Source organism: Xenopus laevis, chromosome 4S, assembly GCF_017654675.1.
Source record: "Xenopus laevis strain J_2021 chromosome 4S, Xenopus_laevis_v10.1, whole genome shotgun sequence".
NCBI lineage: Eukaryota > Metazoa > Chordata > Amphibia > Anura > Pipidae > Xenopus > Xenopus laevis.
Window position 1 is genome coordinate 96,847,000 of NC_054378.1, and position 15,742 is coordinate 96,862,741.

Consider the following 15,742-nt stretch of genomic DNA (forward strand, 5'->3'; position numbering starts at 1 on the left):
TTTGGCATTGGATTCAGGAAACTTCCCCAGATTTACTATTTTATCCTATCTTAAGGTGGCCATAGACGCAAAGATCCGCTCGTTTGGCGACATCGCCAAACAAGCCGATCTTTCCCCGATATGCCATTAACCGACATGGCTATATCAGGGGTAATCTGAACATTTGACCCTATGACCGAACGATCGGATTATGATGAGAGCGCTATGGACTCCGGTGGGACCGTCGGGACAAAATTAAACCTGTCCGATCGACCAAACGACCGATCGAAAAATGACAGGACTCTCCACACACGGTCCGAAAATCGTACGAATCCTCGATTTGTACGATAGGATCTTTGCGTCTATGGCCACCTTAAGGTCTCTCTGCATGGATGAAGAGATAGGTTTTAGATATGGTAACATGGGCTTTAGAGAAAATTATCTAAAGCTTTGGTCTCCCTATTTTAAAATTCTGGAGTCTGAAGATAGAGTCTTTATGGAGAAGTTTATAATTCTGACGAAGACTTTTCTCTACATACTCATTGTAGTTCCAAGTTTAATTGATCATGTGATAACTCATTAATTTGGTAAATATATTGTTTGTTTGGCCGTTAGAGCAGTAGATCTTATTTTATATAACTTTATTTATTTATTGATGAATTTTTGTTAAGTTCGTTATTTGATGTTTTATTTGTCATGGATTGTTAAGTTATACAGTAATTCTTTTCTTTTATTATGTAAATTGACAAACGTTATGGTGAGCTATAGCTTTGCCGGTTTTGCTCTTGCTGTCTAAGCAAAATACCAATAAATATAATTGGAAAAGAAAGATACACCAGCCTCTCGCACATGGAACTGATTACTCTTTTTTTTTTTGGTAATAAGAAACATGGCGCATTAGACATTGGCCTTAGTCTTTATGTTTTTCCAAAACATTAAAATGAAGAAAGGGGTCAATAAAAAAGCAGACAGAACAGAAACAAATTATGGGAAATATCTATGGTTTTGGCAGCATGATCAAATCGTGACTATAAAACTAACTCCCAACATGCCAAGCTGCCAAAGAAACAAAAGGTAATAAAATCGTGAAATCGAATTACGTGAGATTTACCCTCTTTTTCCACGCTTTCAAGCTAAGTATTTTTAGGTGTCCGGGGGCAAGAGTAAAGTCATTTCTCATTCCTCCAGAATATCCCCGGCAGGGCTTTGCCTTTTATCTTCATGTGACTTCACTGCAAAACTGGATGATAGTTCTTCCACCCTGTTGTCTCAACTCATATTCGCTTAATGACGCCAGAAGTTATTTTTTTAAGCACATTCACATATTAGTCAAAAACTGTTTATTAATAAAAATGTAGAAAACTGTGAGGCAATGTGATTGCTGGAATGCTGTATGGAATCACTTTGCCCTGGAAATGATATGGCACATGGGGTTTAGTCATCTTTGTCAGACTATGGCACATAAGACATAAGTGGAATCTCAGGGGGATGTGAACAAAGTTCTGTGAAATACTGTGACTAAGCTGGACTTGTACATTCAGGCTTATTCCCTTAAAGTGGACCCGTCACCCAGACATAAAAATCTGTATAATAAAAGTCCTTCTTAAATTAAATATGAAATCCAATTTCTTTTTTTTATTAAAGCATTGATAGCTGTTGTAAACTCATTTAAAAATATCAGCTGTCAATCAAGTATTGCCTACCCCGCCTCTATGCCTAGGCATAGAGGCGGGGCAAGCAATTACTTTCACTTTCCATTCAGCACTTCCTAGATGTCACCGCTCTCCCTACATTCCCCCGTTCTCTTAACGATTTAATTGTGTAACCAGGGCATGGGGATGGACATTGGGTCCCTGTCCCCTGGTGTACAAACAAGATTCTGAGATGATGCAAGGCTTGCCTTAATAACAGTGTCCATAAAATGGCTCCTGCCTGCTTGCTATAATTATGAGTTCCCAGACTGAAGGAAACAATATTCAAATAATTTATACAGTGTAATTAAAGTTCATTTTGCTTGACTAACATGATAAAATAGGATTTGGATAATTTTGTTTGGGTGACGGGTCCCCTTTAATACTCCTCCATTCCCAGTCATTTAACCAGTGGGTCAGATGAGAGAATTATGTGTGATTTATCCATGAAGGAATGTCCGTATTGTACTCTTTCAACTGGCTGACTGCTGGACTCTATATCTAGAAGGAAGGAAAGAAGGAAAGCTACCAAAGCAGTTTATTGCCAATAGATTAGCCACAATAGTGCAAGCTATAAGACTATATTTATTCTTTTTTTTTGTAAGTCTTTATTTTTTAGAGTTTTCAAGGTTATATGGGGGTACAGAAGAAAAAAGGGGGGGGTAAGGGGTACAGTATTATAATAAAGACACTTAACATGTTTAGCATACAGTATAGAGCATTTATCATCAGACTGTTCCTTCAATTTATACCCTTTTGTCTTTTGTGTGAGGTTGATTTGGAAGCCCTTTTGTGTTTAAGACTATATTTATTCTACAGAATTCTTTACCATACCTCAGTAAACACAAAGCTCTCTTTGTTTAGGATAGCAGCTGCCATATTAGATTTGTGTGATATCACTTCCTGCCTGAGTTTCTCCCTGCTCACTCATAGCTCTGGGTTCAGATTACAGCAGGGAGGGGAGGGGGAGGGGGAAAAGGGAGGGGAGGAGGAGGAGGAGCAAACTGAGCATGCTCAAGCCCTAGTCGTGGAGGTTTATGCTGAAAACAGGAAGTCTGATACAGAAGCCCACGTGTACACAATAGAAGTAAAGAAATGCTGTGTTTCTTTTGACAGAGGATCTGAGCAGCATCACTCTGAGGGTTTACTGGTGTATTTATATAGACCTTTCTGATAAAGCCTACTCAGTTTTCACCTTTAATTCTCCTTTAATTAAAGCAGAAGGGAGCTGGTGTTTTCTCTAACTTTTGAGTCTATAAATGACCTCCTTCGGGGACAGATGTAACCCAATGGCAGACTTCATAATGTATCCAAAGACACAAGCTGCAATGTAATGTCAGAATAGCATGTATACATAAATTGCTTCCGAATATATGTATCAATAGTCAATGATTTAGACTGAATATACATACATACATCTCTATAACATGGGTTAGCAAATAACTAGCTCTATGATATAACAGGGTTATGGAATGAGCAAAGTCTATCTCACTCTCCCAGTAGGGGAGATAGTCTGCAGGTCACTTATAAAAAGGAACATACTGAATTTTCAAATATAAATTTTAAGACTAATTTTGTCCCTGCTTTTATTATTTTTGTTTGTTACAAGCGAAGATAATTTTATTGTACTATTACAGGTATTGGAGAATACCAGAATGCTCGGGACCTGGGGTTTTCCGGACAACAGATCCTTCCATAATTTGGATCTTTGCATCTTAAATCTACTAGGATGGTCTTGCTTACAATAAGGATTAATTATATTTTGGGATTAAGTACAGGTATCGGACCTGTTATCCAAAATGCTCATGACCTGGGGGTTTTCCGGCTAACGGATCTTTCTGTAATTTGAATCTTCATATACTAGAAAATCATGTAAACATTAAATAAAGCCAATAGGCTTTCCAATAAGGATTAATTATATCTTAGTTTGGATCACGTACAAGGTACTGTTTTCATATTACAGAAAAAAAGGGAATAATGTTTTTAAAAAATTTGATTATTTGGATAAAATGGAGTCTATGGCAGACAGCCTTTTTGTAATTCAGAGCTTTCTGGATAATAGGTTTCCGGATAATGGAATCGATACCTGTACAGGGTACTGTTATATTCTTACAGAGAAAAAATAAATAATTTAAAAAAATTTGAATATTTGGATAAAATGGTCTTTCTGGAATTCAGAACTTTCTGTATAACAAGTTTCTGGATAACAGATCCCATATCTGTACTGTTAATCATAATGGCAACTCAGTGCTTTTTTTCCCGAGCTTACAAAACCACAGGCTTTTATACATTTCTGAAAAAAATATGTTGCGTCTGCCTAAGAATATCAGCATTTTTAAAAAAAATCATGTTACTTTTTATTAAACTCTGAAGTGTCGCAGGATTATTCTAATTGTGATAACCAGCTCAGAACCACTTTACAACACTTTATATCTACCAGATAATGGTCATTCACTGCCTTCTGCTCTGGCACCCACACAAAGAGTTCAAGAATAAAGGAAGCCTGTCCTATAGTCAAAGCTTGCAATGATATCAGCAGAAAGTGTTCCTTCCAACACACAGGCTTCAGTGCAAGGCATCCCAACAAGATTAAATAACAACCACAAGAGCTTTCAGTTTCAGTGTCAATGCATGTCACTGTAAATAACAAATAAGAAATAAGAGTCATTCTGATAGGCAGTCTGTGCTTAGATACATATCTTAAAGGAAAACTATACCCCCAAAATGAACACTTAGGGGCAGATTTATCAAGGGTAGAAGTGAATTTGAGAGAATTTTCAAAGTTAAAAAATTCGAAATTCGAAGTTTTATTTTGGATACATAGACCATCGAATATAATACTACAACTTGACTTCGAATTCGATTGGAAGTAAAATAGTTTGAATATTCAACCATTCGATAATCAAAGTACTGTCCCTTTAAAAAAAATTCGAATTCAATACTTCGCCAAATTAAACCTGCCGAAGTGCTATGTTAGCCTATGGGGACCTTCTAGAGCAGTTTTTTGAAGTCAAAGAAAAATCGTTCGATCAAACGCTGAAATCCTTCGTATCGATTTTACTTCGACCACAAATCGCCAAATTCGATGAAAAAAAAAACTTAGACTTCGATATTCGAAGATGAAGTAATTCGATGGTCGAATTTTGAAGTATTTTCAACTTCGAAATTCGACCCTTGATAAATAAGCAACAGATAGTTCACATAATATTAAGTGGCATATTTAAGAATCTTACCAAACTGGAATATATATTTAAGTAAATATTGCCCTTTTACATCTCTTGCCTTGAGCCACTATTTTGTGATGGTCTGTGTGCTGCCTCAGAGATCACCTGACCAGAAATACTACAACTCTAACTGTAACAGGAAGAAGTGTGGAAGCAAAAGACACAACTCTGTCTGTTAATTGGCTCATGTGACCTTATATGTATGGTTTGTTGGTATGTTTGTGTGCACAGTGAATCGTACAATCCCTGGGGGCGGACCTTAATTTTAAAATGACAATTTTCTATTTATGATTACCCAATGGCATTTAATATTAGAAAAATTTTCATATATATATGCAATATGAACTACATTGTTTGGGGGATATAGTTTTCCTTTAAAGCTAATAAAAATCCTGCAGTGCTGGGTATTCATAAGATTTCAGCTGCAAATTCCTGAAGCACAGTACATATACTATATATATATATATATATATATATATATATATATTTTTTTTTTTTTTTTTCATGCTGCATCAATGACTTAGCCGACATCAGATATGAGCCAAACCTGGCAAAGTCCCAGACGGACACACACTAAACTGCAAAAACGACAAGGAGAAGAAGCACTTAATTAAACGTATACGAAATTCCCTCCTGTTTCAATCACTTCCTCCTCTCCTTTGAACACAAACATTTACAGACAGCCTGCTGGGAGTTTGGCATATCCCACATTTTTCTGGAGCCTTAGCAATGGAATTAAAGTCGCTCAGGCGTTTCCTACGAGACCTTCATTCTATTCATTAGCATAAGAAGGACAAGCTCTGGATATGAGAGGGTGCAGAGCTACACCCGACATAATACATCCATTCTTTGGATATAGCAATTCCCTTTAAAGCTGCTCTTTGAGCTGATGGAAGTAGCTTCGTGAAAGTCAGCAGTAAACTTTGCTGGGTAACTTTAAATTCTTATATGCTCAGCTTCTTTACACACAGAACTGCCTTTGTGTGCCCAGATAGAAAGGCCATACATCAAACAGCTTCTTAGCCTTATGTGACCTGGAGTAACTCATATTGTAGCTTCAATGATAAAAATCCATATAGGGAAGCTTCTCATATCCCAACTGAAATTGAAGCAGAGTGGCAGGAAAAGACAGAATAAGACCTTTCCCACGACTCAGCATATGTATATGGAATACAGGTGGTGGGTTCTGCCAGACCAGTCTTTTCACATAATTATTGTAAGATTTCTTTATGGGACAAGGTTCAGATGTAGGTTGAGTTACACTGAATGGGTTTGTCTTTTTTATTTCCTAGCACCGCAGAGAGCTGCTGTACAGTTCCCCTTTCACCTTATGCATCTTAAGGTGGCCATACACTGGCTATCTGACCATTTGGACTGTGAATCAGACATATGGCTACAGAAGCAGGGCATTGGCCACATTCCATTGTCCCCTTTATTAGAGCCATCAGACTAAAAGAATGGAGCTGTAGGGAGTGAGGAGAAGCTGAGGATCCATCATACATATCATACAGCGGCACTATGACGTGCTACAAGAATGATGCTTTTATATAAGCAACAGGGCTGAACTTTTAAGCTATGCATAACAGTAAAATTTTGTCTTTCCTAATAGTTTTTTATGTTATAAATCAATGAATGCTATAAATAGTTTTTTTTATGTGAAGTTATAAAACTTATGGGGCAACCTTGGCCACTGTACTACAGGGTTCCCACAGAAAATAACCTCCGTCTGTCCTCTTTTGATTAAATAAAATAAACCTCCAAGTTTGACCCTAACCAGGGCCTTGTCTGCATGGAGTGCTCTCCCTGTCTGTGCCAGTGCTACATAAACAAACCATACTGCTGTGTGTTCCTCAAGAATTGCTACATGTTTCAGAAGGTTTCGCAATGTAAAGTGATATTAATTGCTAATTGTTTTCATGCTCGGGTTACAGGTAATCTAAGGTTGATGATATATAGTGAGAGGTGCCATTATTTAAGCAGGGGTGTCAAATTTACATCTGTCCAGATACCAAGAAAAATAACCCGGGACAGATTAGGACAAAAGCACAAAAGTTTTGACAGCAGGTAGTACAGCAATATTGGGTGACCCACTTATTTTCCATCATACCCCCACTGCCTGCCCATCACTTCTCCCACTCTCCACTGGATAAGATATAAGTGCAGACAGTGGGATTCTGGGTTGTTTTTGGGAGGCCAGGAACAGTGGCATAACTAGATATTACTGGGCCCCACAGCAAATTATTTTTGGGGCCCCAAAATGTCTAGAGGTTGACCTGTTTTGCCAATATTTATTGAAATTGTATATTAATTAGGGCCTCATGGGGTCCCTATACCTCCTGCAGTGCAGCCACAGGGTCTGCTTCCTCTGTAGTGATACCCATGGTCAGGAAGCATCACCATCACCAAACACCATCAACAAAAGCCTTTATAAATTGCCCAAACTGGCACAGCCCACATGAATATGTTTTACTTTACTAAACCAATTTACCCCATCTGGTATCATTTCGGCAGGGCCGGCCTTAGGCCTATTGGACCAATTGGGCCCAATTGGGCCCAGCGCCTCTGGGGGCCCCGCACCAGAGGGCAGCACAGGTAATATTTCCCCCAGCACATGATGCTGCCTGGCCTGCCCCCAACTCCTCTCACTCTCTTACCTTGTCTGCCCCTTTCCTTTCTATTTTGTGCCTGTATGCCCTTATTTTCCTAAATACTTGGTGTGTCGGGAGCCAGCAAAACTTTGTCTAGGGGCCCCGCCAACATGGTCCCAATTGGGCCCCACATTTGATAGGACCAGCCCTGCATTTCGGCAATACATTTCCAGTCTACTGAGCACCCAAGTCATACCCAGGCAATTGTCTGGGGCCATTCACACAGATAGTATATATTGTATATGGAATTACAGCACATTGCACATATGTCACTTACTTGCAGTATGCAGAGCCATCGTCATTGGTGATACACTTTCCTTCATTTAAACATGGCTCACTGGCACCTCGACACTGTATGCCTGGAAAATAAAATATCATTTAGTGAAGGACAATACATACCAGTCACCCCGAATAAAGTTTTATTCAGAGTGCTAGAATCCCAGCCATAAAAAAAACACTATCATTATTTGCTTTTGCTTTAACGATCAAACTATATGCGGAAGCACAATTCCAGGATAGACAAGCTGAAACAGAAACAATATGGGTTTTTTTGTTTGTTTGTTTTTTTAAATTAAAACACTTAACACCAGACGTCATGTTCAGGCACAAACACAAAAAATATTTTGATAACGACATACATGTTGAGTTAATCCAGGGATCTGCCCCACTGACTTTTTAACGTCTCAGAGAAAATATCCTGTAACCCTTTTTTAAGCAAAATGGAAACTTCTGCAGCAGTTTATTTTCTTTTCTATAGGTCAGTAAAACTCAAATGTGAATTAAAGAAAAAGGGAATGGGAGAAGGCAATGCACTTTGCCCCACTTCTCACTGCCTGGTGCTGTCACCTTCAACTCTTTGTGCCTCCAGAATGGAATGTACTCTATCAAGTGTGACTTACACCCACCATGACATGTGCATAGTACAGGGGCCCATTTGCAGAATTAAAGGAGAAGGAAAGCTTAGGAGGCATTTTATTGCCAATAGATTAGCTGCAATAGTGCAAGCTAGAATGCTATATTTATTCTGTAGAATGTTTTACCATACCTGAGTAAAAAGCTCTAGAAGCTCTCTGCTTGTTTAGGATACAGCTGCTATATTAGCTTAGTGTGACAATACTTCCTGCAAGAGTCTCTTCCTGCTCACTCATAGCTCTGGGCTCAGATTACAGCAGAGAAAGGAAGGGGGGGAGAGGAGCAAACTGAGCATGCTCATGCCCGGGGCAAGGAGGTTTAAGCTGAAGGCAGGAAGTCTGATACAGAAGCCCATGTGTACACAATAGAAGGAAAGAAATGCAGTGTTTCTTTTGACAGAGGACTCAGAGCAGCATTACTGAGGGTTTACTGGAGTATTTACAGTATATAGACCTTTCTGATAAAGCTTACTTAGTTTTAACCTTTCCTTCTCCTTTAAAGTCAAACTGGCACACAGGTGTAGAAGGCTGCTGCTCTGCACCAGGCAGACTGTGAACTTGCACCCAGTATTCGTATATGAGCCCTCAGGTCTATGTTCATTGATGTTGATCTTCCTGGAAATAAAACTTGTGGTTTCACACAATATGAATTTTCTATAATTCTCTTGCTTACCATAACCCCTTCTAGTTATTTCCATGGTGGTAAATAGTGATGGGCGAATTTATTCGCCAGGCGCGAATTCGCGGCGAATTTGCACGATTCGCCGCCAGCGAATAAATACGCGAAACTCCCGCGAAAATTCGCGGCAAAAATTCGCCGGTGTCAAAAAAAAAATTTCCGAAAAACGGACGCCGGCGTCAAAAACGAGACGCCGGCGCCGTTTTGCGAATTTTTCGCCGTTTCGCGAGTTTCGCGAATTTTTCGGCGAAGCGAAACGGCGCAAATTCGCCCATCACTAGTGGTAAATTATAGGCAGATGATAGTAGTAGTGGGAAGGTTGGTGACCTATAAGAGAAGGCAATTGTCGTGGGCCCCCAACTACCCGGGGGTCCATTGAGGGAGGAACATTATATAGAAGTACAATGGTCAAATTGTATTTAAAATAACTGGACGGTTTAGTCTATGCCTCAGGGATCCCTAAGTTGTGACCCTCTTGTTGTTGTTCTTCAACTGTGAAAATATACAGAAGAATCCAGGCCAAAAGATGCACAGGGTTAACAAGCTTGCTCCACACTGTTGAAGTGTTTAGTATTGTGCAGTCCTGCAAAATACTATGCACTTTATAAATACATTCTAACAAAAATAATCCAAACTGTGAGCTCCTGGGCAAATGGTTAAGCAGAGTGCTGAGGCAGCTTCTGACCAAAGGGTCACCCTGTGGCTTGGGACCACACACAATCGCAGCACGCTTCTGACACCCCGCACATTCCACAGACAAAGCCCCATGAATAACAAGCGGAGGAAGCGGAGGCAAGAAGTGGAATTTGTAACTAAGACAGCAGCCATATCTGTTGATAAAGTGATAGACACAAAACGCGCAGCTTCATTGCTTCATGCCAAGTAAGTCCAACGTGCCAGCATGGATGTGTTGAAGAGGTTGGACCAGTGCCCAGGATTTACAGATCCAGTTAGGAAATTAGACAATGAGGGTGTTTATTAATAACGCATATGAAATAGAAGTCTTTTATTATGAAGAGCATTAGGGACCTCGGTCAAGTATGAATTCAATGTTAAAGCTGAATGAGCCTTGTTTCATACAGAACCCTGTTCTACATAGAATGTGTTACTGTTTCTAATAATCTGATTGTCTTCATAAAAATTTCTAATGCTTACAGGTAGTGATGGGCGAATTTTTTAGCCGGGCGCAAATTAGAGGCGAATTTGCGCAATTCGCGAAACTTCAAAAATGGATGCCTGCGTCAAAAACGACATGCCGGCGCTGTTTCGCTAATTTTTCGCCGTGTCGCGAATTTCACAAATTTTTCGGCGAAACACTGCAAATCCGTCCATCACTACTTACAGGTTACAGGTTGCTTTAGCTACAATGGCTAATTCTATTGCTTTGATTGGCTATAGGGTGGTATAGCTGTACCAATGTTCTTCTAAGGGTAAGGGCACACTTGGGGGCACATTTACCTAGGGTCAAATATCGAGGGTTAATTAAGTCGAAGGACGAAGTAGCCAATTCGATGGTCGAAGTAGCCAAAAAAAACATTCGAAAATCGAATTTTTTTCCTCTATTTTCCTCTATTCCTTCACTCGAGCTTAGTGAATGGGTCCCTTGGACTAATCGCCTCTTCTTTGGAGCGACTAACCTCCCGAACTGCTTCTCTGTGTCTTCCGTCTGCTTCAATGAAAAAACGCCTGTGGCAATGCACTTGAGGCGCTTCGTTTTTCCTCATGAGAAAACTTCGGGCGTCATCGGAAATCGAAGCACAGCAAGTGCATTGCCTCAGTCATTTATTGTCTACGATAAGATAAAGACTTATCAGTGTTCTTTTAATGCTCTGCTTAGCTATAGGGTAGAAAACCATATCAATGATATACTAATGCTCTGGCTACTGGGAGGTATAGAATACAGGATACAGGTTGGTATAGCCATACCAATGTTATTCTAATGCTCTGACTGTCTGCAGTGTATTATAGCTAGACCAGCATTCTTCTAATGCTCTGATTGGCTATAGGGTAGCATAGCTAAATCAATGTTCCTCTAATGCTCTGAGCTATAAAAATATAATCACTCTTCAATGTTCTAATTGGACACTTACTGTTATTCTAATGCAGACAGCCTACAGTGTGTTACAGCTATACTAACATTCTTCTAATACTCTGATTGCCTATATAGGCTGTTATAGCCATAACATTTTTCATCAAATACTCTGATTGATAAAACAAAGTTTTTCTAATACCCTAACTGGCTACATAGTCATACCAATGTTCTTCTAATGCTCTGGTTGGATACAGGATGCTATAGCCATACCAATGTTCTTCTAATGCTCAGAATGGCTGGCTATAACATAATATAGGCTTCCAGAGTTATTTTCAAGTCCTGATTGGCTACAAATTGATCCAGCAGATGAATATTCAATGTTCTGATGTTTTTACATCGGTTCTAACCCTGCCCAGTTAAATGTTTGATACACCAGAACGGATACAGTAAGCATTTACACTCCATTTAAACACGCTTTAAAAAGTAAGCTTAACCTAAGGTGGTGCATGGACACTCAACAGAATGAACAAACTGTACACTCAACAGGCAATTAAACAAAAATGTATCAAGAGATTAATTTGGGAGAAAAAATGGCCTTTTCTGAAGTCCTGTAACTTTAAGCATTGAAATAATTATACTACCATGCCATTTGATTTAATTTTAGAGTGTTAATCAATGGTGTAACTAGATATTACTGGGCCCCACAGCAAGTTATTTTTCAGGCCCCCAAAATGTATAGAGGTTGACCTGTTGCACCGATATTTATTGAAATTGTATATGAATTAGGGCCTCGGGGACTGCTTCCTCTGTAGTTACACCCCTGTTTTTGACAAATAAATGAATGAGGTCCTGCCTGAAGGGTTCACAATCTCATTTAAAAAATTAAAACATTTTTGTTAAAGGACGCGTCACCAAATGCCCCAAAAACACTACCATGTGAAGAGTAATATGTACACAACATAATTTCACAGTTTCCTACACTCTGCAAGGCAGTTAATATTTATCAATGGTGCGTAGCCTATGATTAAGGACTGGTTAAGTCCGAAACGCGTCAGGCAATGATGCGGTTACATGCTTTTATGTAATCTTTTTCTAATAGTAAAACAATAAAGGAGAAACTTTTTTTAATGGAGGTGAGGTCCACTTTTTCTCAATGTCAGAAAATACCATTTTAGAAAAGAAATGTCCAATGTTATATTTATAGTTATAAGGCAAGCAAAAAGCTGGCTATGGTGTATAATGTCTGCACCCGCTTTGCTATGCTGTGCACACACACTTAGATAAATAAGCCACTAAGACACAGCGGAAAATCACATTTGATTTGGCTGCAGTGAAGCCAAAAACAGCACAAGGGACTTTCTATTAATATCCTTCCCATTAGCAATGCCCTGCTCTGCATCTGCAATCATCACCAATGGAAATTGAGGCAGTTGCTATAAAGTGAAGAGTATTTTCAACATTATTATTTCTAAAGCGCTGCCATATTCTGCAGCGCTGTACAACATGACATCAAACATATGGACAGTTCAGTATCACAGTAACACACAGTGAGTTTTCATTTGTATTCCTCATGTAACTTGGCTGTTCCAATTGTAGGCGTGCTAGCATAGCTGCTGCAATATAAATACAATTATACAATCCCGTGGTCACATTATCATTCATCTGGCTTCCTGAGCAGATGTCAGAAAAGCTGACTTTATATATTTTCAAAGTAAACGTTAACATCTGGTGAAGTAAAAAAAAAATCTATAATTTTTTTTTTGGGGGAATGGCAAAAACTGCAGATATTTTGCTCAGGAATCCATAAATTACAACTACAAAGGAGCAGAAGAGATAATGGCCTTCTCTTACGTTCCCAAATAAATAGAGTATGGAAAGTTACGTTGTTATGTTGTAAATAATAATATGGAATCTAAGCAATTTTCCCCAGCTGTCCAAAGATAAAATCCACCTGCGGCCTAGCCTTGGACTTGGACACAAACAACTGGGTCGCTAAGAACTAGAACTGAGAATGATTCTACAGTATAAAAAATCCAGTTGGCCATTTACTGCCTGCCCATGTGCTATTCAACTGACCTCAATGGCTACAGCTACCTATGATCCACTTATTGAGCTGCAGAACTTTGGGCTCCCATTCATTTGCATAACTGTTAACTGTCCCGTTTTTGGATTTTGACAGCGCAACCCGCAGTCCCCGATTGTTGCTGAAATGTCACGACTTTCTCTTTGATCTCCTGCACTCAACAGCCAGAAAAAGATACAACGTTTCTAAAACATAATTGGCTTTTGGCAGAGAGCCCTGAATATGTGGCAGGTGCACTTAGATACGTTTGTAACAATTTAAGATAAGCAAAGAAATTTACTATTTAAGGTAAGCAGGTCTCTTGGGGAAACTGTGACTTGAAGCTTAAGGGCAGAGACACACGTGGAGATTCTGAGAGATTTATTCACCCAGTGACAAATCGCCTCTTCTTCAGGCGACTAAGTTCCCCGAACTTCCTTCCTGCTGGCTAGAATCTAAATTGCCGGTGGAATGGCACTCAGAATGCCCTTACAAGGGAAACTTTGGACAACTACGGAAAACAAATTGATCCAAGTGCCATTCCGTCAGCGATTTAGATTACAGCCGGCAGGAAGGCAGTTTGGGGAGATTAGTCGCCCGTAGAAGAGGTGATTTGTCTCCGGGTGACAAATATCCCTGAATCTCCACGTGTGTCTCTGCCCTAAAGGGCAATTCACCTTCATTATCAAAACTGTAATAACACATAAAAACCACAGAAATGTGTTCAACCTTTCATAACCCTCCAAATTTAGTTAAAATGGACATGGTAATTAGGGGGGTGTGTCCACAAAAATGGGTGTTTTCAAACAATTTTGCCGTGCGGAGCCCCTCTTTCTATTTCCAAACTGTTGGGAGGTATGCATTTGCTTGTACATAAGAAGCTGCCTGTATTCTAACTAGGGGCTGTTGTTCCTAAATGCCAGAAGAGGTGGAAGAGCACATTAGGAATCAATAAGGTGGCCTGCTGTGAACATGGCAAGTGTCAATAGCACCATGACATTACATTTAGCAATCACTGTGTGTTTTTCCCCCTGCTCATCCTTTGCACACATTCCTGAGCTAATGATTAATTGCCACAATTCCCAAGTGAATACATTTACCTTGGAGCCACATTGAACTTCTAATTACCCATTGCTGGTTCTTTCTATGGGCTATAAATCACAATAAATCTGCTTTGCTTTTCATTCACTCTAAAATTATGTTTTAAAAAATATGCAGCAAAGAATACCATTGCCCAAAATACCATTGTGCCAAAATAATACTTGATAATCCATCATTCATCCACCCCATTGTCCTGCCACGTTTCCCAGCGTGCGGTGTTTAGTTCCAAAATGTGATTACAAGAGGGCAAGCCAAAGTGCACATGGGATTGATGCAGACGTACCAGGCTCTTGACCACAAACACAAGTCTACAATGTCGGCGTAGCCTGCCCTGAGCTGGGGTTCTTTGCCAATACACACCAGCATGCAGCAACATTAGTACATAGAGGCTGCAACATGAAGAATAAAACATGGCAGTGATAGAGGGCATATATCTCCTATACTTAAATTTTAATTTTAATATGTAAACTTTGGGGGGATGAGTTTACATTATATTCTGAGACAATTTGCAACTGGTTTTCATTTTTTATTATTTGTGGTTTTTGAGTTATTTATTCAGAAGTTCTCCAGTTTGCAATTTCAGTAATCTGGTTGATTTTGTCCAAATTATCCTAAGAGATTGCAATATGAACAGGAAAGGGTCTGAATGGAAAGACGAATAATAAAAAGTAGCAATAACAATACATTTGTGGCTTAACGGGCTTTGCACATGAAGGGCTTTTTGGCTCCTTTTAAACCATGTCACCCTAAACAGGCTCGGTTCTCTGCTTTGCTACTCCAAAAGTAGAAGCCATGTTCCTATATCTTGCACTGATGAGATCTGATTTGGATATATGGCTCTGAACTATTAGGCTGTATCTGTGCTATAAAACCAGTGGTTTTAGATGCATAGTTGGCCACAGGGACATAAATAAATGATGTGCATGTCTCCACCCATAATGCCTTATTTTTCTCTCATTTTTGGTATTAAGGCAGTGCTATGTATGTGGCTAGAGGCAAGCAAATGCTTTCTGTTTTCAGAAGGCTGTACGGTGCATGTCTTGCATGTGAAGGCCTTATTTTCTTGGCTCCTTTTGGCCTATCTCACCATAAGCAGGTTCAGTTCTCTGCCTAGACAGAGGTTTTTTTTTTTTAGAGGGGGTCAGTGACCCCCATTTGAAAGCTGGGAAGAGTCAAAAAAAGAAGGCAAATGCTTAGAATTAGCCATTCTATAACATACTAAAAGTTAACTTAAACAAACCCTTTAAAAGTAAAAATGTGGTACAAACCTTTAGCAATAATGCAGTCATCACTAAATAAACACTGCAAATATGTACATGGATGAAGGTCCATGTCAGGGTTTGAATATACCTGTGTAGTCCAGTTAAAATGTAAAAAAGCAAGTATAGCAGTGTTTGTCTCAAAGATGGGAACTT

At 39.3% G+C, this 15,742-nt stretch overlaps 1 protein-coding gene across 1 annotated transcript in view; it reads right to left on the reverse strand.

Moving 5' to 3' along the window:
- The window catches only part of notch2.S (notch 2 S homeolog), a 99,684-nt gene that overhangs the window by 60,451 nt on the left and 23,491 nt on the right, over positions 1 to 15,742 (reverse strand). The window contains exon 2 of the mRNA XM_018261160.2: positions 7,820 to 7,901. Within this exon, the coding sequence (XP_018116649.1) occupies positions 7,820 to 7,901 (82 nt within the window). The remainder of the gene's footprint in view (positions 1 to 7,819; positions 7,902 to 15,742) is intronic.